The sequence below is a fragment of the Pistacia vera genome, unplaced genomic scaffold (assembly GCF_008641045.1).
Source record: "Pistacia vera cultivar Batoury unplaced genomic scaffold, PisVer_v2 Contig592, whole genome shotgun sequence".
NCBI lineage: Eukaryota > Viridiplantae > Streptophyta > Magnoliopsida > Sapindales > Anacardiaceae > Pistacia > Pistacia vera.
Window position 1 is genome coordinate 634,339 of NW_022196437.1, and position 26,122 is coordinate 660,460.

At 35.8% G+C, this 26,122-nt stretch overlaps 3 protein-coding genes across 4 annotated transcripts; 2 read left to right on the top strand and 1 right to left on the bottom strand.

The window, feature by feature from the left end:
• The first annotated feature begins 333 nt into the window (after positions 1-333).
• LOC116109989 lies at positions 334-1,470 on the top strand. The gene is made up of 2 exons (XM_031396235.1): positions 334-1,138; positions 1,260-1,470. The coding sequence occupies exons 1-2, from the start codon at positions 476-478 to the stop codon at positions 1,353-1,355; spliced, it is 759 nt and encodes a 252-aa protein (XP_031252095.1). The 5' UTR covers positions 334-475; the 3' UTR covers positions 1,356-1,470.
• A 4,323-nt stretch (positions 1,471-5,793) lies between these two features.
• On the bottom strand, positions 5,794-7,266 carry LOC116110034 (NEDD8-specific protease 1-like). 2 transcript variants are annotated; one of them, XM_031396279.1, is made up of 2 exons: positions 7,243-7,266; positions 5,794-6,509 (listed from the first exon to the last, which is right to left on the bottom strand). In XM_031396279.1, the coding sequence occupies exon 2, from the start codon at positions 6,472-6,474 to the stop codon at positions 5,794-5,796; it is 681 nt and encodes a 226-aa protein (XP_031252139.1). In that variant the 5' UTR covers positions 6,475-6,509; positions 7,243-7,266. The 2 variants fall into 2 exon arrangements, with proteins under 2 accessions (XP_031252139.1, XP_031252138.1); XM_031396278.1 differs by having other exon boundaries at positions 5,794-6,532.
• Positions 7,267-15,536: 8,270 nt separating this feature from the next.
• Positions 15,537-25,116, top strand: LOC116110035 (V-type proton ATPase subunit a1-like). Its single transcript, XM_031396280.1, has 18 exons — positions 15,537-15,745; positions 16,252-16,296; positions 16,951-17,073; positions 17,262-17,369; positions 18,220-18,333; positions 18,421-18,594; positions 18,764-18,901; positions 19,279-19,386; positions 19,537-19,644; positions 19,764-19,912; positions 20,487-20,640; positions 21,162-21,322; positions 21,666-21,872; positions 21,985-22,168; positions 22,269-22,352; positions 23,166-23,359; positions 23,442-23,501; positions 24,323-25,116. The coding sequence occupies exons 1-18, from the start codon at positions 15,602-15,604 to the stop codon at positions 24,525-24,527; spliced, it is 2,460 nt and encodes an 819-aa protein (XP_031252140.1). The 5' UTR covers positions 15,537-15,601; the 3' UTR covers positions 24,528-25,116.
• Positions 25,117-26,122: the final 1,006 nt, after the last annotated feature.

The window sequence follows — 26,122 nt, forward strand, 5'->3', positions numbered from 1 at the left end:
TATTTCCTAGATGATAGAAACAGCTTTGAGACTTAGTAAGTTTACTTTATTTCTTCAACTTAGTAATAGAGTGTAGATGAATACTTATCTCAAAGATTGAAGGCAAAGAACCCAACTTTACTTTATTTTATTGGGTGCTTGAATCATATTCTTTTTCGGGAATGCTTTGATTTTCTTTATTCTTTAAGAGCTATTTACATCTCATTCCTTTAAAAAAAGATAAAGATTATTGTCCTTGACTGGTATATTAATTGCTTATGAGGTTTTCACATTTCTATGATCAATTATTTATTGAACTGGATAGCACAGTTGATGGACCAAATTGTAAGATTTCTGTTCCAAAAGGTGGAGGGATTATTCTACAACTTTGAAACCAGGCATAATAAGATCTTCATTACAAATTAACTGCTCACGATTACTGTTCCTGTTTAGTGAATCCTGATCAACTTTACTTCCCTATAAATTTAGCTTTACAATGTGTGTAAACCATTACCTTGTTTTAAACACTCCAGAATTAACCATGGCAGATACCAAAGTAAAGTTGAAGCTTCTTGTTGACAAAGAAGCTAAAATAGTCCTATTTGCTGAAGCAGGCAAAGAGTTTGCAGATTTTCTCTTCTACCTACTTTCTTTGCCTGCTGGAACTATTGTCAGGCTCTTAGAAAAGAAAAACATGGTGGGTTGTTTAGGTAATCTTTATGAGAGTATTGAACATCTCAACGAAACATATATTCAGCCAAACCAAAACAAGAGCTCTCTTCTCAATCCCAAATCTCCAGTCTATTCTACTGATATGCCCCTTTTGTTGTCTGATCATGAATTGAAAGCTCGAAATGTTTACAGGTGTCCATACCACGATTCGTATGTGGCTGAAACTCCAAACGTGGTTTGTCCGCAGTGCGAGAGGAAAATGGCCACTGAGGTTCCTTATGTAAACACTAGTAGTAATCCAGCGGGCAAAAGCACCACCGTCGCGGCTGAAAGAGGGTTCGTTAAAGCGGTGGTGACATATATGGTAATGGACAACTTGGAATTGAAGCCAATGTCTACTATTTCTAGCATCACCATGCTAAACAGGTTTCATGTTAAGGATGTGCGTTCACTTGAAGAGAAGGTTGTTGATTTTGGCGTTGAAGAGGTATGTCAAACACAACTAATTTTTCTGCAATTGATTATTGAATGTATATATGGTATTTATAAATAATATTACTCTTGAGCAAAGTTGAGCTGAGATGGGATTTATTCTATATTTTTGTTAGGGTCTGAAGCTGCTGAAGGCATCTTTGGAATGCAAGAATGTATTAACAAGTATTTTCCTTGGAAATAATGGGCCACAAAAAGGAAGCTGTACCTGAATTTCTGTATCAGCTGCTGGGACTTGAAACTTATCTTCTGGACATGTTAAATCGCTTTGTGTTTTCAAGCGTTTCAGATATTAATTAAGCAATAAGATTGGTGTGTTTAATTTAATTAGCATGAAATTTTTTCCATAATAATTAAATTTGGATATTAATTTATATCACAATATGGCAAATGGCAGGATAATTTGAAATGGAATGAATCCTGGTCAATAAAATACCAAGATGAATGTTCAACGTAGCTCGGAACATTGAAATTGCATAAAATTGTTATGAAATTCTGGATCTAGTCTAACTACGGATGCTAATTTTTATACATTTGATAATTCTCGTTTAAACTTTTGTAAGGCCTCAAATTCATCATTTTTTTATGAAATTGATCAGAAATATAAGAAAAATAACAAGTCCTTTCAAAATATTTTGGTAGTTTGGTATTTGCTCCCTCCAATCTAAAACTGATTTCTCCGAAAATTGATTGAGCTAGATCATGGACGAGTTCATACAGTATATATATATTTAAAGTTATTATTCCTTGAATGTTTAAATAGTGACCTTGAATATAAATCATGAAAGTGCTAACCTGCAACTTCCAGTTGCTCAATTGATTGTTGAATAATACCGTCTGCCATCCACAAACGGCCAAGTTCCTTCTCATTGAATATATAAGCAAAATTGCACAATAGGCCACCTTTTTAGATCTCTATCTCCAAATGCAATGCTCTTAAACAATTCCAAACAATTGACATGAGGTAATTGCTTTAATTCATAAATTTCGTGTAGTCACAATTATTTTACTTCCCATTGCATGATCACGGAATGGAGATTTCAAGGTTTCCCACAAGTTACAGTTCTCGTTCCAAACATCATCTAACACCACTAATACCCTTTTCCTTTGATTGCATTTTTTAATCGAACCAGCACGTTATCACCTTCAACCTTTTTTTTTTTTTTTTTTTTTGTTTTGGTTGACCCGGCATTTCAGATGATTCATTAATTAACTGAGAATTGTATTTGATATTCTCAGAACATCAAAATCGTCAGAGACACAAACCCAAATCTTTGTCATGAATTTGCTGTTCAACGCTTTGTCATTATACACCTCACGAGCAGTTATTTGCTTCATCACTTAACACCATTTCAAATATTCTCCTTTTGTCTTCATCTCTCCCACAAACAGTTCTGTGGGGACGCTTGAACTAGCTATTCTTTGCTGCGAAGAAGCGCTTGATGTCCCTCCAGAAGTCTCATGCATTAATCAAAAGAAGAAAACAATAGATGAGTATGAAAGCAAAGCAAAGCAAAAGCAAACAAGAAAGCTGTTTAGTTTTTGTGGAAGAATTAATGCTGAAGTTTGGAGTCGAGATACAATATTTTACTATTTTTGATTAAATAAAGGAACACGAAAGGAGTTCATCAAAATTTCTTTCTCACTAATAAATTGCGATTTATTAATAATATAGTGCGAGCAAAAATCTTGATTTTATATTAATAAAAAAAATCAATAATGATAATAAAATAATAACATTTATGGATCACCTTAATTTATGTGAAGAGGTTTTATTTCTAATATGGATCACATTATGATGATTAATAACATAAGAAAATACATTTTTTATCAAATAAGAGTTTGGAGGGTAAGTAGAAACATTTTTATCTGAGAATAATACGTTTTGATGCTCTGATAATTTCAAATAAGAGTTTCATTAATTTCTTACTAAGAGGATAGATGGTGTGGCCGGGACCCCACCAGCCTACAGATAATGCTCCAAAGGACACACTGTCGGCCAGAAGACTGAGATTTTTATATATTGTCTTGATTTTTCTGAAATCCTGACCTGGATTCCTCATGTAAATATGCAGTGATGTTTGAGTTGCAGTCTGAAATTAACCACATGATCCTGCAATAATGGACTCTTTTTTTCCACCTTGTGGACTCCACCTTGATGTTACAATACATCTGACTAAATTTTTACCTTTACGGATCACTTGCCCCATATATATATGAAATTTTTTCGACTAAACAACATATTCCCACCCAAGGTTGAGCGAAATCCCAAGCTAATACGCTTGGTTTAATTTATTCCTAACACCCACCCTTAAATTAACACCATTTCCTTTATTTTAACAGTAAAGGGGCAGATTGGTCTTTCTCTTTTTTTTTTTTTTTTTTTTTTTCCTCATCCCTTCCCATTTCTTTCCCCAGTACGCCTCCTCCTCCCATCTTCTTCTTTTTCCCTCTACACCTCCTCCTCCCTGGCGCCTCACCATCCCAACCCACTACCCCCCCGACCACCTTGACTCCCCTTTTCGCCGTCACCCTTCACCTCAACTGTCGCACTCCGCCAACCACTTTCCGGCAGCCTCATCACCAAAAATCTTAATCGAGCCCACCATTTAACTCATCAAAGAGCCCTCTCCAATAACCCCATGTTTTCCGTCCCCGATTTCTCACCTTTCAACACCGATTTAAGCCCCCTCTCCCTAGGGTTTCTATTTTCTTTTTTTTGTTTTTTTTTTTTTTTTTTTTTTTTTTGCTTTTGCTTTTGTTTTTTGTTTTATGCTTTTTTGTTTTTCTTATTGAAATGGTGATTTTTGGTGGTTGCTATTGGGTTTGGAATGGGGTGATTTGGCTGACTGTGGTGGTGGTTTGGACGCTATGGTGGTTTTGGGATGGGGTGGTTTGGAATGGGATGTGGTGGTGGTGGTTTGGCCGGCTGTGGGATTTGGAATGGGTATAGTTTGGATGGCTATGGTAGTGGTTTGGGATGGGTTGGTTTGGAATGGGTTGTGGTGGTGGTTTGGCTAGCTCGGGTGGTGCTGTGGTGGTTTGAAATGGGGTAAAGGGCAGTTTGGTAATAGCATCCATCCAAACCCAACCGTTACTAACTGTGTTAATTTAAGGGTAGATATTTGGAATAAATGAAACCAGTAGTATTAACTTACGATTTAGCTAAACCTTGGGTGGGAATATGTCGTTTACTCAATTTTTTCATTTGTCTGACCCCTTTATTCATTGAACAATATTTTGGCCCCCAGAAAACATTTTCTGGCTCCTCCGTGACTGGCGCCACCACATGCAATTTACTTTGTTTGCTATGACCTATCCTTTATTGTTATCTCCGTGATTCAACCACCACTAACTATAGCTATAGCACCCTCATTCTCTCTCTCTCTCTTGGATTTATAAAAATAAAGTAAAAAATATTTTTAATTTAAAATTTTTAAAGACGAAAAATAATATGTCACATCTTACATCATTAGCGAATAGAGCTGGGCATTTGGGACCGGGCCCAAAAGCTCAGCTCTAAAACCCGGTCCTAGGATCGGTCCTTGAGAGGACCGGACCTAGGAGGCCTGGTCCCAAAACGGGACCAGGCCTAAGGAGGAGGGCCCGGGCCCTCCTCCGGTCCCAGGCCCGGGCCCAAAAAAATTTGTATTTTTTCAATGTAGTCCCCTGCCAAATTACATAAAACCCCTTGTTAATTTTGAATAGATATAAATTACGAGGGCTAAAATAAAATTTTACAAAATTTATTAAAAAAAAAATCTTACAGGTCTAAAAAATTTATAAATTTTACCCCTAAAAAATACTAAAAACCCCCTATAAAATTTCGTTTTGCCCCCAAAATATAAAAAAATTGAGGGGGGAAAATGAAATTGTCTAAGGCCCATGGGACCGGTCCTAGGACCGGTCCTGGGCCCATGGGACCAGTCCTGACCAGGCCTAAGGCCTGGTCCGGGTCCTGGTTTTTCTCATGGGCCTGGGACCGGTCCTAGGCCCATGAGTGACTGGTCCCATTTGGGACCAGTCCCAAACGGGCCCAGGCTTGGGCCCGCAAGGGACCGGTCCCTTGCCCAGCTCTATTAGTGAACGAGATTAAGATTAATTTATAAGTTTAGTTTCATATTGTCGCATATCCCCTTTAACTGCCACGTAAACATCTTTGGCCTTTGATTTTTTCAAAACATGAACCCGCTTTTTTGCAAGGATTGCTTGATGGTGGAGCTTCTGTCCCAAAAGAAAGACGCAAGTGTAGTTGTTAGACCGATCGTCACAGTCTAAAAATTAAACCTAAATACCGTTGTTAGCGGTAAGCAGGATCGAATCCACAGGGAGCAAGACTAACAACCTAATGTATTTTAAGTAGCGGAAATGAAATTGGCAATGGATTAATGAAACTAAATAGACTAAATGCAAATAATGAAATAGTGCAATTAAAACTAATAAAAACTTTATAATAAAAAATGTTGCCGTTACGNTACCATGGGCCTCAACAAAAATATTGACTTCACCAGGCTACTGAATTTGCGAAGGAAACAACCAATTGCTGATGAATGTTAACATCTGTATGATCCTTTCAAGTCCCAATTCAAGAGTTCGACGAGTATTGTGGGTGTTTATTATTAATTTGCCTTCATTTATAGCAGACAAGCCTTATTTCCTTGCCATAAGGTCTTTAATCAACTGTAGAATCTCTTTTCGAGTCTCAGCAACAGCAGATGGAGTGATCCGCTCCTTCACAGAAGAAAACCACATATCATCTTTATCTTTGTGTTCGCTACTGTCATACCAGCAACATAAAACTCTTGCAATGGCAGTAACATATACACCACAGTCAAAACCATTTGTTTGCTGCGGCGAATCACTGCATTCCAGATACTTGGCAGTAGATACTGAAGTGGAATCGCCAATGAATCCAACAACAGCCTTAAAAAGTTGCTTCCCTCGCATTTTATTCATCCCATGATTGCTATCATGATGCACAAACACATTAGCATTTCTCTCGTATGCTAGTAAGCTCCAGTGACTTCCACCTTCAGCAATGCTCACATCATCATTGTCGTTAACCGGAAAAATCACAAGTTTCTTCTCATGCAATTTAAGGGGCTCTATGAAATCCTTGAGACTTGTAGCATCTGGACAGTTCATCAACCAAAAAGCAATTGAAGGTGGAACCAGTAGAATGTCCTGTGAATGGCAAGAAGAAAGATAACTGAAATAAAACTCGATGATTCGATCATTCAGAAAGTGAGGACCACTTAGAATGCCCAGGTCTGATTGCCTAAGTACAACATCATTGTAGCTTAAAATCTTCTCATCATCTGACTTCCGCATGCTGCCAATCAATGTGTATTCCTAATCAAATGAACCTGAGAATAGAGAATCACTATTCCTTTTCAAAAGAAGCAGAAGAGAAAACACAAAATTGGATTTACAAAGATCATCAGTATCAAACACTTCCATTTACTAAGCATGAAAAAGAGGTTGTACATCAAACAAGGGGACTCTTTAACATTCAACTATATTTTCTTTTCACATTTAATTAACCTCTTAAACAAAATGCAATATAGAAGAAAAAGTGAACGGGCAATCACAGGGATTAGGCCAATGCAAAGTTCTAACCAGTCAAGCACAATCTAACAGAGGTTTTACACTAATTTTTGTAGCATGATAATAAATCATCAATGTATTCTATCAATACTATCTCTGCAGATTCTTGCTCTTTAACTTAAACTCCTAATCAACTCATTAAATTTCAGAATGATATAACCTACCAACTAATTAAAAAAAAAATCCAATTCTTTGTTTTATTTTGGAAACATAATCTACTTATTGAAAATTACAAGAAAAAATAGTATTTGCCAAGGCTCTGAAACAACCAAGAAATCTAACCAAGCACAAAAGCACGTTAAAAAAAAAAAAATTAATAATAATAAGTATAAACACAAATACGCAATTACTGTGAGGAAAACGAAAACCTAACTTGTTCTCCGTGGTTTTCTGTTTCGTTTACGAGTATATAAAATATCAAATGAACAGCTAAATCAGACGGAATTATCAAACACAAAAAAAGATAGATTTACGTGAGGAACAAAGACTTACCGAATGAGAAAGACTGCAAGAAATCAACTGATCTGAATCTTGCTTCTTTGATGTTGTACGGATACTGGTAGTTATTAGGGATGCAAGGTGATGGGCTTTTCTTTAATTCCTTTCAAGTTTCGACTGGAAACTTTAAAGTTATCACTGCGTTCAATTAGGGGTGATTTGGTAAACCTACAGACGTCTGTTCTGTTTGTTGTCATCTCAAGAAGTGATGTTGTACGGATACAGGGTGAATTTGGTTTCCAACTTTCCGTGGCTATACTTACTTATATTATAATATATAATGAATTTTATGCTGTAACTATAATCATTTATTTCATAGTATATAATTTAAAAATACATTGATAAAATAATTTAGAGTTAGTTTGATGGACTATTTGAAAAATGTTATTATGAAAAAGTGATTTAACTTAAATTAGATTAAATTTAGTAGGATAAGACTTTGAAAATGTGTTTGATATAATATGTGAAAATCATATCATAGTTAAATAAAATGTTGAATAGTTGTTTTGTATATTTTTTAAAATATTTTATCAAAATATTTAGATTTTTTTTAACCTCCTATATTTATTAATTTAGCTAAACATCCCCTCAATAAAAGTTTAAAAATTAACCAAAGCACCACAACCATCCAAGAGGACAGCTGACCATCAGCCACTACCACCGAACGACAGTCAACAGTAGCTAAAACGACGCACAATCAGCTAGATTTGGCTGGTTGTGCACCGTTATGGCCGTTTGCGGCTAGATCTACCACGGATCTAGATCTACGGCTAGAATTTGGTCATCATCAACAACTAGATCTATCTAGTTGTTAACAGCTGAATCTAGCCAAAATATGGTCGTCAACGGCTATAGTTTTGGCTGTTTTCATCCATATCTAGTAAAAAATAGTCAGATCAGTGCACAACCAGTTAGTTTCGGTCGGTTGTGCGTTATTTTGACCACGGCTGTCGATAAGGATCATGGCCAACAACCGACAGTGGTGGCCTTGGGTGGATTAATTTTCAGATTGAAAATAGTGAAAGGTAATTGTTTTTAGTTGAATAGAGTTGGAAAAATGTTTTGAGTGGAATAGAATAGGATAATACAAAACAAGTACCCCTCTTTTCAATTTCAAACAAAAAATTCTTATTTGATTCAGATTAATTTTCATAACAATGATCCCAATAAATAAACAAATACATATTTTATTTTTTTAATCTAAATCAATTATGAAATAATTGATTACTTTTCAAACATTTTTGCTCGTGCTAGTGCCCCTAGAAATTCTTGGATTTCTTGCAATATGAGATTGAATGCCATAACTCTTATTTGTATTTTACTTCTTATTGGTGCTGTTGGGAAATCTGCACAGATAGGATCGCATACTTGGTCACCCGATGCTATGGAGGGTCCCACTCCAGTATCCGCTTCGATTCATGCAGCTACTATGGTAACAGCTGGCGTTTTCATGATAGCAAGTTGCTCCCCTTTATTTGAATACCCACCTACGACTTTGATTGTTATTACTTCTGCAGGAGCTACGACGTCATTCCTTGCGGCAACCACTGGAATATTACAGAACGATCTAAAGAGGGTCATAGCTTATTCAACTTGCAGTCAATTAGGCTATATGATCTTTGCTTGCGGCATCTCTAACTATTCGGTTAGCGTCTTTCACTTAATGAATCACGCGTTTTTCAAAGCATTACTATTCCTGAGTGCAGGTTCGGTGATTCATGCCATGTCGGATGAGCAAGATATGCGGAAGATGGGGGGGCTTGCCTCCCCCTTCCCTTTTACCTATGCCATGATGCTCATGGGCAGCTTATCTCTAATTGGATTTCCTTTTCTAACTGGATTTTATTCCAAAGATGTGATCTTAGAGCTCGCTTACACTAAGTATACCATCAGTGGGAACTTTGCTTTCTGGTTGGGAAGTGTTTCTGTCCTTTTCACTTCTTATTACTCTTCAATTTAAGGGAATATGAAGAAAGGTATTGTGAACCACTTAAGTCATAAAGTCGGACCCAATCGTAGAGGAATGAGTCATCAATCAAATGCTCGAAGTCATACCGGTGAAAATAGAACAAAATGATCGTGGTTTCCTTTTCACATGGGTAGTATGGTAATCGAAGAGACCTCTGTATCATTTGATAAGCACCCTACCGCAACTGTCCCAACTGCAACGCCTGAATGCTCGGCTATAGGATTTAACACCCAGAATCTACGCCTTCATTTTTGGTGTTAAGCTCTACGAGATGCAGCTCTGTAAGCGTAGCTAGGAAAGCGTAGTGCCAGTGTCAGCTCTACGACTTCTTTCTTTTTATTGAGAACAAGTATATCGAACCTAGCTTCTATCAGACTTTATCAGAACGTGTTCTTTCTGTCTATTTGCAGCTAGGAAGTTAAGTCAGTGGTGTGGGGTCTAGACTAGATGGGAGCTCCCCTCTCTGACCTGTTTGCCCGCTTGGATAACCTATCGCCTATCGGAAAACAATTCGTTTAAAAGGCCCTTTCTGCTTGAGTAGATAAGCGGGAGAAGATGAACTCAGTCTTGGTGAGCCGATAGGCGAAGACGAACTTGGCCACCCTAAGGTCTCGATCTTCCCACCTTTGGCCAAAACTATCTTTGTGCAAGAGATTCTACGAACCCACTAGTAGATGGGATTGAACCCTTCGATGAGAAGAGATTGTCGCATTTGCATTTTCGGTACGCTGCTGTCATATTTTTGGTACATTCGAATTCACCCTCCCCGACGTAGGCTAGGCCTATAGTTGGTAGACCGATCCCCTGGCTTCACTTCAGGGACATTGGTTAGCGTAACGAGTGAATCAGGTGCTTTACTGTCAGCCAGTCGGTCAAGCCAGTCAAGTTTCCACACCATCAAACTAACCCGAGTAACCCTGACAACCAGTAAGCTAGCAGGTCAAAGATAAAAGGCAAATCCAGTCTGCTACAGCCGGTCTAATGAAAGTGGTAAGCCTCTCAAGTTCCATCAACAGCAAAGAGGTTTGAAGACAAGTTAGCTTAAAGCCTTTTCAAAACGTTTAAAAGAAGGTTATCGGTAAAGCTAGCGAGACAGCCAGTGTGGGTGCCTTATCCCCCATAGAGAGTTTATCTTGGGAGTTCCCTGCCAGCAATTGATCCAGCCGAGTCAGTTGCAGCTTTTCTGCCTTGGATCGAGTTTCTCTCTGTGTTCAATTAAGTATGCCTTATGCCCTTGATTCTTCCTTTCTGGAAGTGAAGTATGAGAGGTGATAAAAGACAGAGGTTAAGCTTGACCTACGGATAGGGTTAACCCTTGCAGTCTGTAGTTTCTAGGGCCACTCCTTATCCTTCTGTCACAGCGCCCGTAGCATGGTGTCTAGTAGTAGTCGTGGTAGGCGCTTTAGCGGTTAGCTAGCGAGGAGCAAATGAAAGGAGCTGTCGCAGTAGGTATCTGCGCGAGGATTGTTGAAAGACTTTGGTCCAGTCAAACTGCGCTGGTTCCTCAAGCCGCTAGTGCACTTGAAGCGATATGTTATTTCAAATAGTGCCTTACAAAATTATTATACAACAAATCAATTATGAAATAATCTGTTATATAAAATAATTTAAAAAATAGATGTTTGTAGCTTTTAGAATTCAAAAGCCGTTTCTGAAAGGCTTAGTTATCAAAAACACCCTGAAGTTAACTTAAGTTTAATTTCCAATTAACAATTTTTTAAATAAATAATAAAAAAAAAAAACTTTGAAAGTGGCAGCAAGGTGTTTGTTGAGCATTAGCTACCGATGATGTTCAGACCACCATAGCTTTCAGCCGCTCTAACCGCTCCATTACGTTAATCGGCTGGTAATCTGTCCAATGGAGTGGGTAGTGTTGATGGACGCGCCTCTGGCGTGAACGCTTTGCCGGCTAAATTTTAATTTTTTATATTCATATTTCAAAAAATTATTTATAATATATCTTAATAATAAAAAAAACTTATTAAGAAAAAGGAATTCTTAACATTTTAAATATATCACAAATCGTTTTCTAAAAGTAAAAATAATTTAAATTTAAAAAAAAAAAAAAAAAAAACTTAAAAACTTATAACAAAAAAGTTTATTATTCATTAAGTTGGATTAAAAGTAATTAAGGGAGAAGTTAAAGCAATCTTAAGCTAAGCGGAGGTTCTAATTACCTTTTTTACAAAATATAACAATTTTTTTTTTCATAATTTTAATTTACATGTAAAAGTAATATTCAGATTTGTATTTATTAGAATTTAAAGACTCTATAACAAATGATCATCAAAAGAGTAACCTAAGCAACATGAATATGCTACTTTAATTGGCTAAGTAGTGGTGTTTATGAGAGAAGTAAGAAGTTGGTCTTACAATTCTTTGATTTAACGGCATTTGGAGATTTGACGAAATGTAGAGAGTATATATGTTTCCTTTCCTTCCATTCTTTTTTTTTTTTTTGGGGTAATCGAGATGTCTGGACCAGTTTATACGCACCTCAACTAATCTCCGAAATCTATTAAACACCTTACAAGAATCAGGTAAATCACAATATGATAGGTGACCCCAAAGTTTGAACCTATAAACTCAATGAATGAAGCAAATCTTTTTTACTGTCGAACCAACCTCTTGAGATTAAACTTATCGTTGTAATACCAGTTCTACATTCAAGGCCAAATTATAAATATTCAACATTAGATTTATTTTATTTTTTTTATATGTAAGATTATGGTTTAATGCAGCTTGAAGAAATGGCACCATCACATGAAAACTTAGTTATTTTGACCAAATATGTTTAGGTTTGTGACAAAGGGAGTTGTGAAATATACACTATGTTGCTTATGAAAATAATTAGAATTTTGAGAATAGCAATATGAATTTAGGATATGTTTGCACTATCTTTATACTAGTTGTAACGTGCAAGATTCTCTTTATCACATCTCTTTTGATAAATGAGAAAAATAAATATCTTTCCACAAAGCTGAGAAGACTTTGGTGGTATAAATAAAATATCCCACATTCATGTTTTTTTTTATTTTTTATACGGACGTGCAATAATATTCTTTAGTTAATCATACTTAAAATTAATTATCATGCTTCAAAAATTAGCTTAAGTTTTCATTAATTGCTTTAATGACAATTAGCTCTAGTAGACCACGATTGGGTGGTCCAATGGTAAAAGAGTAAAGGGGTCCGATATGAGTTTCTAAGTCCAAGTCCCCACAAACCTTAATAGGGGTGGTACTGAGAGGATTTACTCGATCATCAATTTTAAGGCCTCAAAAGATTAGTTGAGTGCGCGTAATCTAACCCAGAAAAAAAAAAATTAGCTTTAGTTTTATTCTTTTATTTATTCATCTTTAGATGATTTGATTAATTATTAAACCACATTCCCATTATCTTAGAGGGGGTGTTTGGATTATATAATATTTTATTATAGAAGTATATTATATTAACGGAAAGAAAGATCACCTTGAAGATTATTGAGAATGTTTAGAAAATATGTTTGGTTGATTCGAATAAATTAGTGAATAATATGTTTAGTTGGGAGGATAAATTGGTGGGTATGTTATATAAATTACTAAATTGCCATCTTTTTTAAATATTAATATAATATTATTTTTTGAATGATTTCTTTTAACCCCCCATATTTGAAATTTTGCTAAAACACCCCAACTATACAAAACTTTAGTTTATAGCAAAATTACCTTCACCCACCCCAAGACATTACCCATAGCCAACTACCACCGTCGACCGCCACCGACAGTCGACGGAATGACACACGATTGGCTGTATATGGCTAACTGTGCGCCGGTAAAGTCGAAAACAACCAAATCTATGGCCATTTCACGGCCAATGATGTGGCCGTGAAACTGCCACAGATCATTTGACGACCAAAGCCGTTTCCAGAGATCCATGGTCTGAGAAGGCCTTATCGGCGCATAACCAGTCAGATCCCGCTGGTTGTGAACCATTACGGCGACTGAAGCGGTGGCTGGTGGTGGTGAGTCATGGCCGGTGGTGGTCTTGGGTGGCTGGGGGTATTTTGTTAACTTTTAAATTTTTTTTGTGGCTGGGCTGTTTTAGCTAATTTCTCAAATATAGAGGGGTTGAGTAACTGTTATTTGGTAGACATTTGAGGGCAATTGTGTCTGAAATGATTTTTAATTAAGGGCAAACTGGGTAGAAAAATCAGATTACCTCGATAATGTTTTAATAACACCCCCAAATAAGGTAATAAGATTACCTCTTACATTACCAACAGTAAACAATATTTGCAATAAAAGATTACTGTAATATTTTATTACTTGCAAGCCAAACACAGGAATTTTGCAAAATAAACTAAGATTACCCCTGTTATTTTATTTACCCCCTATCCAAACGGCCCCAATCATATAATATTTTATTATAGGGGTATATTATATTAACAGAAATAAAGATTATCTTAAAGATTACTAAGAATGTTAGAAAATGTGTTTGGTTGGTTCGAATAAATTTGTGAATAATATATTTGGTTGGGAGGATAAATGGATGGATATATTATATAGATTATTAAATTGCCCTTCTTTTTAAATATTAATATAATAGTATTTTTTATTATTATTTGTTAAATAATTTCTTTTAACCTTCTACATTTGAAATTTTACTAAAACACCCCAGCCATATAAAATTTTAATTTATAGCAAAATCACCCCCACCCACCCCAAGCCACTGACGGCAGCCAGCCACCATCGCTAGCCGCTGCCGGCAGTCGACAGAATGGTGCACAATTGGCTGTATATGGCCGACCGTGCGCTGGCAAAGCCGAAAATGGGCATGGATCACAAATCCATGGCCTTTTCATGGCCAGATCTATGGCCATTTCACAGCCAAAGATGTGGTTGTGAAACAGCCACAGATTTCGCAGTGAAAAAGCTAGATCTTTGGCCATGAAATGTCACAGCCAAAGATCTAGCCTTTTCATGGCCAAACCTATGGTTGTTTCACAGCCAAAGGTTTGGCCTTTTCATGGCCAGATTTGTGGTTGTGAACTTGGCCGTGAAGCGACCATAGAAACGCGAGATCTGGCCATTTTCGGCCATGATCCACGGTCGGAAAAGGCCTTATCGATGCATGACCGGCCAGATCCCGTCGGTCATGCACTATTATACTGACGGTCGACGGTGGTGAGTCACGACCAGCGGTGGTTTTGGGTGGCTGGGGGTATTTTGTTAACTTTTAAACTTTTTTATGGTTGGAATGTTTTAGCTAATTTCTCAAATGTAGAGGGGCTGGGTAATTGTTATTTAGTAGACATTTGAGGACAATTATATCCAAAATGGTTTTTAATTAAGGATAAAATGGAAAGAAAAATCATATTACCTAGTAATGTTTTAATAACAGCCTCTAGCAAGATAATAAAATTATCCTCTATATTATCAACAGTAACAACTTTTTATTACTTACAAATAAAATATAAAAATATTATAAAATAAACGAATATTACCCGCTACCTTATTTACCCTTTATCCAAACCGCCCTAAAAGGTTAAAAAAAGGTACACCACACGTAACGTAAACCAATTCCCTGTTTCAATAAAATTGTAGTACCAATGGCATTTGTCCAAATGTTGACTGAAGACACGGCAAACAAAATTGTACTTCAAACAATGTACTAATTTATTTTACTGAGTTGACTTGTACTAATAATATATTATATTTAAACCATGGATTTCATTCATCAAAATAAACAAATTTAGGAAGGAGAATGATAATGAATTGAACTAATAATTAAAAGGGTAAAATTCAAGAGAAGGCAAAATTAAAACTAGCCCAATGATAACAACTAATAGTTTCTATTATACAATTTGCAAAAGAAAAAAAATATTCAATTTTGTATTAACTTCAACTAATTATCCGAAATTAGAAAGAATTGATTAATTAATGAGTAATTAAGAAAAGTCATTTATTTCTGATCTATTTTGTAAGACCAAACAGCTAATGCTGGGTCTCTTTATACCATCTAAAGGACTTTGACCATTATTTACCCTCCAGAAGAATTAATAATCCCTCATTAATTTTAACGTGGAGTGGACTATGACCCTAGTTTACCGTTGGAATGGATCCTTAGATAAAAAATGAAAAGACAACAATGTCCTCCAGGTAACTCCACTTTTCTAACTCCCATTAAAAATGATGCCGAAATTGCCGATTCAAGTGACGGTTGCGAATGGCAAAACCAAAACCAAAAAAATACTAACACACCAAACGCACTCAGTCTCAAAGACCAATTGGTTTCTGATTCAGATCTGAAACTCCCTCACTTAGATCCATACAATAACAACTGTTTTATACTTTTACCGGTCAACCATTTCATTTCCTATTTTGGTCTTCGGAAATTGGAGCAATGGAGCGGTTCATAGAAAACTTGCCGCCAATGGATCTGATGCGGTCGGAGAAGATGACCTTTGTACAGCTCATCATTCCCGTCGAGTCCGCTCATCGAGCCGTCTCGTATCTCGGCGAACTCGGTCTCGTGCAGTTTCGTGACGTAAGTGTGTCGTCTCAGATCCGATTTACTCTTTTTTCTTTATTTAATTCTCCTTTTTTTTTTTTTTTTTTTCCGTGTTTGGTTGCTGAGAAATTAGAAAACAAAAGGAAAATTAGGATTTAAAGGTTTGTACAGTGATGGTTGGCTATATGAATTGTTATGCCAAACTTAGTGGAGCTCTTATTTTTTTGGTTGTTTATTGTTTAATTGTCTTTATCATGTTGTTCTTATCAGTTTTAGCTCAGATCGCACTAGTTTGTATTGAATTACTTGGAGGTAAAATTGTATTTTTTTACCCCTGTTTGTTTGCTGAGAAAATGGAGGTAAAGAAAGGATATGGATTTGAGGTTTGTTTTGGTTCATGATGACAGTTATGTTAAACTCAACTATGTACGTATTAAATACTTAATTTATGGAATTTTAAGTTAAAATGTTAAACTGAATACGTGCTTACTGTCGTAGTTAACAGCCATAATATCTAAAGGTGATTTTGTTTCCCTTGACAGTTAAATGCTGATAAAAGCCCTTTCCAGCGAACATTTGTTAATCAGGTATATAGCTTACATATATCAGAGCTATTACTGTGATATGAACACTTTAGATTTTCATTTTTTTTCTCCAGAGTAATGCTGTACATATGTTGTAATCTAAACAAACTAATGCAGCATAAATGCATGATTGCCTCATCATCTATCTTCATTGTTGAGGTGACTTTGGAAACTCTTTCATTAATTTTGTGCTACATGAGCTTGGATAACAAAGTTTGTGTTTGTAGCATCATTCTTTTCTCATTTTGCGATATAAAGTTTGACTTTAAATTTTATTTTAGTTATGCTACTCTGTCTTGTATTCTAGAAACTTAGATGCTACTTGCTATTTGTTTATGCATATCCATCTATCATTGCATTTGCAGCTTTTTATATTTCCAGTATTTTAATCTTATCATGTCTTCCTGTTTTTTTTTTTTTTTTTTTTTTTTCCTTTTATTGATGCTAAATTAATGATATATGGACTTTTAAAGCAGCATATAAAATTTTGATCTTTTATGCTCTCCTTTGTCAGTAATTACCAAAAGATATAGGATAGAATATGAAGTATAAAATTTTCATTTCTAATTTTATATTTTTAAGTTTACAACATGGGTAAATGCAATTTTGCATTACCATGTATTATTGTTATTTGAATGTTTTGGAGTCTTTTTACAGGTAAAGCGATGCGGAGAGATGTCAAGAAAACTGCGATTTGTCAAGGAACAAATCAATAAAGCTGGTCTTCTATCTTCTGTCCATCCTGTTTCAGGACCTGATGTTGAGTTGGAGGAATTAGAGGTCGATATTTAAATTACCCTTTTTGTTCAACTAATGAGTTTTTTTTTTATCCATTGGCTGGGTTTTTCTTGTCTTTATCCTAGATTTTCAATTTATTTAATGTTGGAACACAGTATATACTAAATGTAAAGACTACTTGCTTCTGAAATCTGACAATGTATTATTTGTTGTATTTTTCCTAATTTCAGCTGCAACTTGCTGAGCATGAACATGAGCTAATTGAAATGAACTCTAACAGTGAGAAACTTCGACAAACATATAATGAGCTCCTTGAGTTCAAAATGGTCTTGCAAAAGGTACTCATTTTGGCTTTCTTTTGGGGGTAACATTGGTGTAGTGTGAATAAATCTGTTGACTTTTACCTTGGTGGTTAAATTTGGTATTGTCTTTGTGTGTGTTTAGTTCCCTCTGAGCTTTGCTTGGCCCACGGTACTCCTAACCCCATGTTTATTGCTGCATATGCAATTAAGCATTTATAAGTGACACAATCTGTGATGGAGGATATTAGTTGCAGTACCAATAATCTACTTGCTGGTGGACTATCTGTTGCTTCTAGCATACTACTCTGCCAGAAAACAAAGTGATTAAGGGTTTCCTACCAAATATATATGTTCCCTTTCCCGTTCAAGTTTGACTGACAAGCAATTTTTGAATATTTTCTTTTATGTTGGATGGGTAAAGATGTTCCAGTGTTCCTTTAGCAAGTATTTTCAATGGTTAAGTCCAATTCATTCAATTATAAGAAATGTTCTTTGTTGGAGGGCATAATTTTTACTATTCTTGTCTTCACGAAACCAGTACGGCACAGGAAGGGTGGAAGTTTATAATTCGTTTTGTGTTCTAATGGATGCATATTGGACAATTGCTTAGTATCTATGGTTTTTGCATTTATTTGATATCGAGAAATTATTTACAAGTCATCAAATACCTAGGTGATCTAGAATTGGTGGTTTACTTGTTTGTGAGTGGGATTCATCTTCCTGGTCCTGATATATCCTTCTTTAAACCTGGAGTTGAAAATGCTTCTCACTGAATGGTAATTAATTGTGAAAGGAATTTAAATCTTGAAATTTCGCTCCAAACTACTAATAACTAATGCCTTTTTTCTATGCCCTTACCCTCCTATATTTTATTGGGCATTTCCAGGCTGGTGGCTTTCTTGTATCAAGTAATGGTCATGCAGTTACTGAGGAACTGGAGTTAAGTGAGAGTGTGTACTCAAACAATGGTTATGCTGACAAAGCTTCATTACTTGAACGGGTATATGTTTAGTGAACTTTGAATTGTTTTTCTTGAGAAAAAACATAACATCCCGTGGGTTTTTTATTTAGATTGTTCATTTTACAGGAGATAAATTCGGGGCCATCAAATCAGTCTGGTCTAAGATTTATCAGTGGGATTATTTGCAAGTCGAAAATTCTAAGATTTGAGAGAATGTTATTTCGTGCTACTAGGGGCAATATGCTTTTCAATCAGGCACCAGCTGATGAAGAGATTGTGGATCCTCTAACAGCTGAAATGGTTTTTTTCTTTCTCATTACTGTCTCTGTTAATGTTATCATCTAGAATATTCAATGTTTGCTTCTTTTAATTTGCTGGTATTGCCATTTTTGCTCAGAGGGTTTATTTGTTGCCTTTTTTAGAACTAGTATATGTTATCTGATATTGACTTCTATTGTTCACCTTGCAGGTTGAGAAGACCATATTCGTAGTATTTTTCTCTGGGGAGCAGGCAAGAACGAAGATTTTGAAAATTTGTGAAGCTTTTGGGGCAAATTGTTATCCTGTTCCTGAAGACATTACTAAACAGAGCCAAATAATTAGAGAAGTAAGTGTCTTGTTGTGGAGGTTTGTTATATTTCATCTTATGCATGGAAGAAAAATTCCATTCACATATTTATTTTGTGTCTTTGATGGTATTATGTATTCTTGTTTAATCTTCACAACTGTTATATGAGATGCTCTTAATGTCTCTGAATAACAAACAGAAAATTCTAAAATTCTTAAAAGTTCTATTTGGAAAGATATACAGACTATGATTTACCTTACTTTAGTGTTCCTCATTTGTCACCAAAAAATGTTTATATGCCTAATCATTGATTAGAGTTCCCAATACTCTGTAATTTTGTTGATTAGAAAATATAAAAAAGAGTCACAGTAAATGTTTATTCAAATTTTTGCTAAGTTAAGGCTTTTTTTGGGCAGGTTTTATCACGTCTTTCTGAGCTTGAAGCCACGCTGGAGGCAGGCATTCGCCACCGAAATAAAGCCCTTACTTCCATTGGATTCCATCTTACAAAATGGATGAATCTGGTAAGATTTAGCTGTTTCACTGTCTCCCCTTTTTTCTTTAGTGTCCTTGCTGTAGCTTTCAACATATCAGATTTAAACTATTTGAACTCCATGCCATGTTCACGATACTGTAACTTAATCTTCTTGCTTCTGTTGACCACCTTTTACTAGGTAAGAAGGGAGAAGGCTGTATATGATACATTGAATATGCTGAATTTTGATGTTACTAAAAAATGTCTTGTTGGAGAGGGCTGGTGTCCTATATTTGCGAAAGACCAGGTAAGTTTGTCAGGCCTCATCTACCGTTGTTGAATAGATTTAAACTTGTTAGTTACTATATTACTGTCTTGTACTTCTGCTGAAGAGCTATTGCCTATGGGGTTATTATGTTTTAACAGATTCAGGAGGTGCTCCAACGTGCAACGTTTGATAGCAGTTCTCAAGTGGGCATAATATTTCATGCTATGGATGCTTTTGAATCACCTCCGACATATTTTAGGACAAACCGTTTCACAAATGCATTTCAAGAAATTGTTGATGCCTATGGGTGAGCTCCCATGCTGCTATCATTGTGTGTCATCTTCTTTAAGCAAAATTGTCTCTTCCGTATTAAAGCAACATTCACCTTGTGAATCGTGATTTTGGTTATGAGATTTTTGAGGGATATTTTTCTATGACATCATCATTATCTTTGATACAATTTCATCTGATGCTTTCTTGTTAGATTAATTTCATGAGTATAAGAGGTTTACATCGTGAACAAGAGACTCAATAGAGGTTGATGCATTTTCTTTCTTTAGTACTGTCATCAATTTTCACCATATGGCGGCTATTTGTTCCAATCATGTATTTAATCTGTCGTACCTACTAGAATTGATTCAAGCTCTAGCATAGTTCAGTTTCTGTTTAAGATGAGGCCCAGCTGCTTGATGTTAAATTTGAATTATATACTTAATGTTCAATCTTGCATGTAATTTTGCATATTGGTTAATTGAATCATTGATAATAATTATACCAATTTTCAGAGTGAGCTAATTGGCAGGAGCTCTGTCATTTATTTTTATTAGTTTGTAAAATTTATAGAAATGATTACAGTACTAACGGAACAATCTGTTTGGCAGTGTTGCTAGATATCAAGAGGCAAATCCTGCAGTATACACTGTGGTTACATTTCCTTTTCTTTTTGCTGTTATGTTTGGGGATTGGGGTCATGGAATATGTTTATTGTTGGGAGCATTAGTCCTCTTAGCTCAGGAAAGGAGGCTCAAGTCTCAGGTATACTTGACGTCAAGCTCTTTTTTTTTTTTTTTTTAAACGATTTGTTGTATTAGAAGAAACTATACTTGTCTAGTATTATGAATTATAGTCCTCCTCGGTGAATATAAACTTATCAAAATGTTTGTGTTATTTTCCAGAATACAAGTCATTGAATGTATCAGTGGCTAAGTTTAATTATTCTCATCTGTTATTTCTTCACTGTTTTTATTTATATATTTTTTAATGCTTTGGAGTGTATCATTGTGCTTTTAGTTTTGATTATAGATGTTCCTTTTCTGTAACTATGTTGCAATGCTTATTTTGTTTCATTTTATATATCTCTGAGAGAGGATTATTTGAACGAACTGCAAGATGCTTGATTGGACCCTTAAGGACTTCAATCTGTCTTTGACTTAAGATTTTGCATTTTTAATATGGTTATACTGACTTGACATTGTGCTTATGTAATATGTTTAAATTCCCCTGCCATGAGATTTCATGTAGTTCCAATAAGTTGATTTTGAAAAGTTTATATGTAGAAACTTGGAAGCTTTATGGAGATGCTATTTGGTGGGCGCTATGTACTCCTTTTGATGTCGCTTTTCTCAATTTACTGTGGACTGATTTACAATGAATTCTTCTCTGTTCCTTTTCACATATTTGGTGGGTCTGCTTACAGATGCCGAGATAAAACTTGCAGGTAATTGTTATTTATATCTTTTAGATTAATTTTGAGCAGAATCCTTAGATGCTATAAGGAGCAGGCTTGGTTTTTACTTCATTTGATGCCCTTATTGATTGATAACTTGATAGAAGTTTTACATTTATGGATAGAGTGGTTCTAAATAGCCCCCACTATTTTTCCAACACCCATTTTTAACATTTTTACTATAATATCCTTAAGAACAAATCCTTAATGCACCCATGATTACCGCCCTTAAAAAAAAAATCAATTGGCAGAACGCAAAATGTTTCTTCTTTCATTTTTTAAACCTGAACACAGAATGAGTAAAATCCTGAGATGTTATGTTTGCTCTTATCAGTGATGCGCACTCAGCTGGTTTATTCAAATATCGAGATCCATATCCATTTGGCGTTGATCCCAGTTGGCGTGGAAGTCGTTCAGAACTGCCTTTTCTAAACTCTCTTAAAATGAAGATGTCTATCTTGTTGGGTGTGGCCCAGATGAACCTTGGAATTATATTGAGTTACTTTGATGCACGCTTCTTTCGAAGCTCACTGGACATAAGGTGTGTCCTCACTCTTTTCACCTCTGACTATATCCGCTTCTTCACCTACTTTAAATTGCCTTTTGCATTTAGAGTGAAGAGACTGAAGTTGTTTTTGCATCTTGGTGTCTAGGTATCAGTTTGTGCCACAGGTGATCTTTCTTAACAGCCTTTTTGGGTATCTTTCGCTTCTTATCGTTATCAAGTGGTGCACTGGTTCTCAGGCAGACCTTTATCATGTAATGATATACATGTTTTTGAGTCCCACTGATGACCTTGGTGAGAATCAATTGTTTTGGGGCCAGAGACCACTTCAGGCATGATCTTCCCTCTTTTATCTATTGTGGAGATGCTTAAAATGTTATATTATTTTGTCTGTAGTAAATATTGAAATAAATTGATGTTTGACTTTCGCAGATACTATTGTTGCTTTTGGCTTTAGTTGCAGTTCCATGGATGCTCTTTCCAAAACCTTTTATTTTAAGAAAGCAACATTTGGAGGTAATTTGGTGGTTGAGTTGTCTTGCATTTAATTTTTTCGTAGAAAGCGTCTCTTAATATTTTGACATCTCTGACTATATTTTCAGAAATAGTGCTTATGTTTGTGGGTGGTACTTTTAGGCTCTCTTAAATTTCTCTGACTTCTTTTAAAATGGACAGTTTTGCCATGTTTTGAATAAACTGAAACATAAGTTTGTCCGGCTGAGTGTGTGATATATATTTTTTCATCCTATCTGTATCTAATTTGATGGATCTTGTCCTTCTTGTTAAACCATATTTTTGATACTCTAAGTAGCATACTTGTCCCAGCCCTAGCTTATAAATTGTTACACATCTAACCATTTGTCGAAGGGAAGAGTACACATACACATCTAATTTCTCTTGTTCATCTAAGTAAATATTGAAGGTACCTCTTTCTAGTGTGAAATGTGCGTAATACCATGCATGTCTATATGCTGTGTGTATACAAGTCTCATGTTCAAATTTCATTCTGTAACATATTCTTAACCCCTTAATTTATCCCTGGTGATTTCAAGGAACCCTGTGGGTGCCATACTCTTCTTATGCATGCCCAATAATTTGTAGAGGCAATAATGATTGCTGTGCAAGCTCTGTAGAAAATCTGTATTAGGGGCACCATACAGAAGGAACTTTTATGATCAGTGCCTTCTCTCTCACAGCATGACCCATTCTTGGTCAATCCTCTCCATCTTTTCCAACCTTTTGGACTAGCCCCTTTTAGCTTTTTGACATTGATATTTATTTCCTAGAAAATTTTAGAACTTGATATTTTTTCCTTGGGATATTTTCTAGAGATTTCAAGGTCGTGCTTACGGGATACTTGGCACCTCTGAGATGGATCTTGAGGTGGAACCTGATTCTGCACGACAACATCATGAGGAATTCAATTTTAGTGAGATATTTGTGCACCAAATGATACACTCAATTGAGTTTGTTCTCGGTGCAGTCTCAAACACGGCATCATACCTTCGATTGTGGGCTTTGAGGTACTGCCATGAATTTTTGTTGAATTTAACAAATGTCTGTTGTATTATGTGTTTACCTGATAACTGTCAACTGATATTGCAGCTTGGCGCACTCTGAACTATCTACTGTTTTCTATGAGAAAGTCCTCCTTCTTGCCTGGGGGTGAGTTTTTTATATTTTATCTTGTGGCATCTGTTTCTCTGCCTTGTGAATTTTTGCTATTTCATCTTCTCTTTATTTCTTGCTGTTTATATATCTTCATATTCCTTCGTCATTGTTTGCATGCAGTATGAACCATGGCATTATATTCCTTCATTTCTTTGTGCCCACTACAAATGTAAAGTGATAGCTTGATTGGACGCCACTTACTACTCATGTTAACATATTCACATTGTATTGCATACAGTGCAAAGTGAGCAGGGGGTATTAATAGATCTATTTCTTTGATCGTAGAATTAGGCAATAATTATGCTTTCATTTCGGCAACTGAACATCCTTGCACTGCATGTGGAAATGTGTTAAGTTATCTATCTTTCGTGAAATTATCACATATTTATAGAACTCTGTTAAAGACTTGTATGGTGCAAGAAAACGCAGGCTAAAATATTAAACGGCTAAAATATTAAACTGGATCCTTGATAGATCAATTTTCAATACTGTTTGCCAAGTCTTCAACACCATGCTCTTTTCCGGCACACACAGTGATTATGTTTATAAATCTATGACATCTTTTTATGGAGTGCATTTATTAGTGTAATTGTGCAAAAGCTTGTGTAAGTGGGCCCTACTTACTGATGTGTGAGAAAGTTTGACTTGGGAAAAAGGGAAATAGATATGCAGTCAACTTAAACAAGCACTAAACTTAATAAATTAGATCCTTGTCGTGAATATTGGTAATGGAAGTGGGAATGTGCTAAACATGTATTACTCAGTAGTATGTTCTTTTATTATCAGTAATGATATGCAAGTGACAATTATTACAGGTACGACAACCTTGTTATCCGGTTAATAGGTCTGGTGGTTTTTGCCTTTGCCACTGCCTTCATATTGCTCATGATGGAGACTCTCAGTGCTTTTCTACATGCACTGCGTCTTCATTGGGTGGAATTTCAAAACAAGTTCTACCATGGGGATGGCTACAAGTTCAAACCCTTCTCTTTTGCCGCAATAAATGATGATGAGGATTAGTTTTATCATATATATCCTTCCGTTTTGGATTTATTTTTGGGAGAAAGAAGAGTATGAATGGGGGCGGGAGTATTTTCAACTATAGAAGCTGCATAAAATGGACATCTATATAATACCTTTTTGGCTGGCAAGAGGATTTCTGCTTATTTTACTCTAACATTATGCTGCACGACATTGACGTAGAATAGAAACATGAAATCATGGCTCATATTCTCTGGAGTCTGGAGGTTTAAGTATACATGGGTTTCTGCTTACGGTCAGTCGTGTTTAACTTCCTTCGGAGAAGTTTGTATTTTAATTTTCATTATTATTCTTTTACACAAAGGAGAAAAAGTAAAGAGGGCAAGGCAGGGTTGGGAACTTACTGTAAAGAGGAGTTGGGGAATCTTTATACTGTACCATGTAGCTTTTGCATTTTTTTTTTTTTTTTTTAACAGAATCACACTAGTTAGTGTGGACATTTCGGGGAATTGGGCCTATTTTTAAAATTTTGTGTTATCCTAATGTAATGATTAGTTACCCAATTATACGGTTATCCTATAGAGAGTTTCAAGTTGAATAATTTCAATTGCCCCTCGTTTAAGTCGTATGATTGGTAAATAAGGAAGCTTCGGTGTAGGACCAAGTGATTGTTCTTTCGTTTTAAGAGGGAAGTTTCTTCTCGTTATGAAATTGTTCTGTCTTCGATGACAAAGTTTGGTCCAAAATCCAAATTATGTGTATAAAACTGTGATTTCAACTAATATGGTTGTTTATCTGTCGTTTATATGTCAACATAATATCGATTATATGAAAGTAACATACTCATCCCATGGCTGCATTCATTAGAGAGATAATAGGTGTTTGGTTTGGGGTTATGTGAGATTACTGGGTTTAAGTTATCTTATATTATTTGATTACCATGTTTGATTGTTAAGTAATATAAGATACCGGTAATCTTTAAATACCAATAGTGGTTACTATTGATAATATTGTAGGTAATCTGATTACCTCTATTTTCTTAGGTATTCTAAGATTATTGGGGTTATCTTTTTTTATTATAATTTTATCCTTTATTAATAAAATTTTAGGACAATAATGACCTTATTTTTAAATTTATTTACATGAATATGACTTTTACTATTTCACCTAAATTAATTAACTTTTTGGACAAAATTACCCTTGAATTCAAAACAAATTGCAGTCCACCCAAGTCACCACCCCCACCCACCTGCCGTCGGCAACTATCGTTGCAGCTGTCGGAACAACGCACGGAAGGCTCAAAATGGTCGTTGTGCACCGATATGGCCATTTTTGGCTAGATCCGTCGATCTGGTCGTCAATGGCCAGATCTAATTTGATTGTCAATAAATTTGTGGCCGTTAACTGCCATCGATCTGGCCGTTGACGGCCATATTAGATATGGCTGTCGATGACCAGATTAGATATGGCTGTCGATGACTAGATCTGTCACGTTTGGCCATTTTCGGCCAGAGATCTGGCTGGAAAACAGAGGTCATATCCTTCCTTCCGTGCGTCATTAGGTTGCCGATTGCCAACGGCCTGCGGTGGTTTCCGGCGGCCGACAGTGGTTGGGTTGGTGGGGGTGCTTTGTT

Coding starts and splice junctions, on each gene's coding strand:
- LOC116109989 (XM_031396235.1), top strand. CDS start 476: ATGTGTGTAAACCATTACCTTGTTTTAAACACTCCAGAATTAACCATG. Junction 1,139..1,259: donor TTGATTTTGGCGTTGAAGAG/GTATGTCAAACA, acceptor TATTTTTGTTAG/GGTCTGAAGCTGCTGAAGGC.
- LOC116110034 (XM_031396279.1), bottom strand. CDS start 6,474: ATGCGGAAGTCAGATGATGAGAAGATTTTAAGCTACAATGATGTTGTA.
- LOC116110035 (XM_031396280.1), top strand. CDS start 15,602: ATGGAGCGGTTCATAGAAAACTTGCCGCCAATGGATCTGATGCGGTCG. Junction 19,645..19,763: donor CTATATTTGCGAAAGACCAG/GTAAGTTTGTCA, acceptor ATGTTTTAACAG/ATTCAGGAGGTGCTCCAACG. Junction 21,323..21,665: donor TGCCGAGATAAAACTTGCAG/GTAATTGTTATT, acceptor TGCTCTTATCAG/TGATGCGCACTCAGCTGGTT.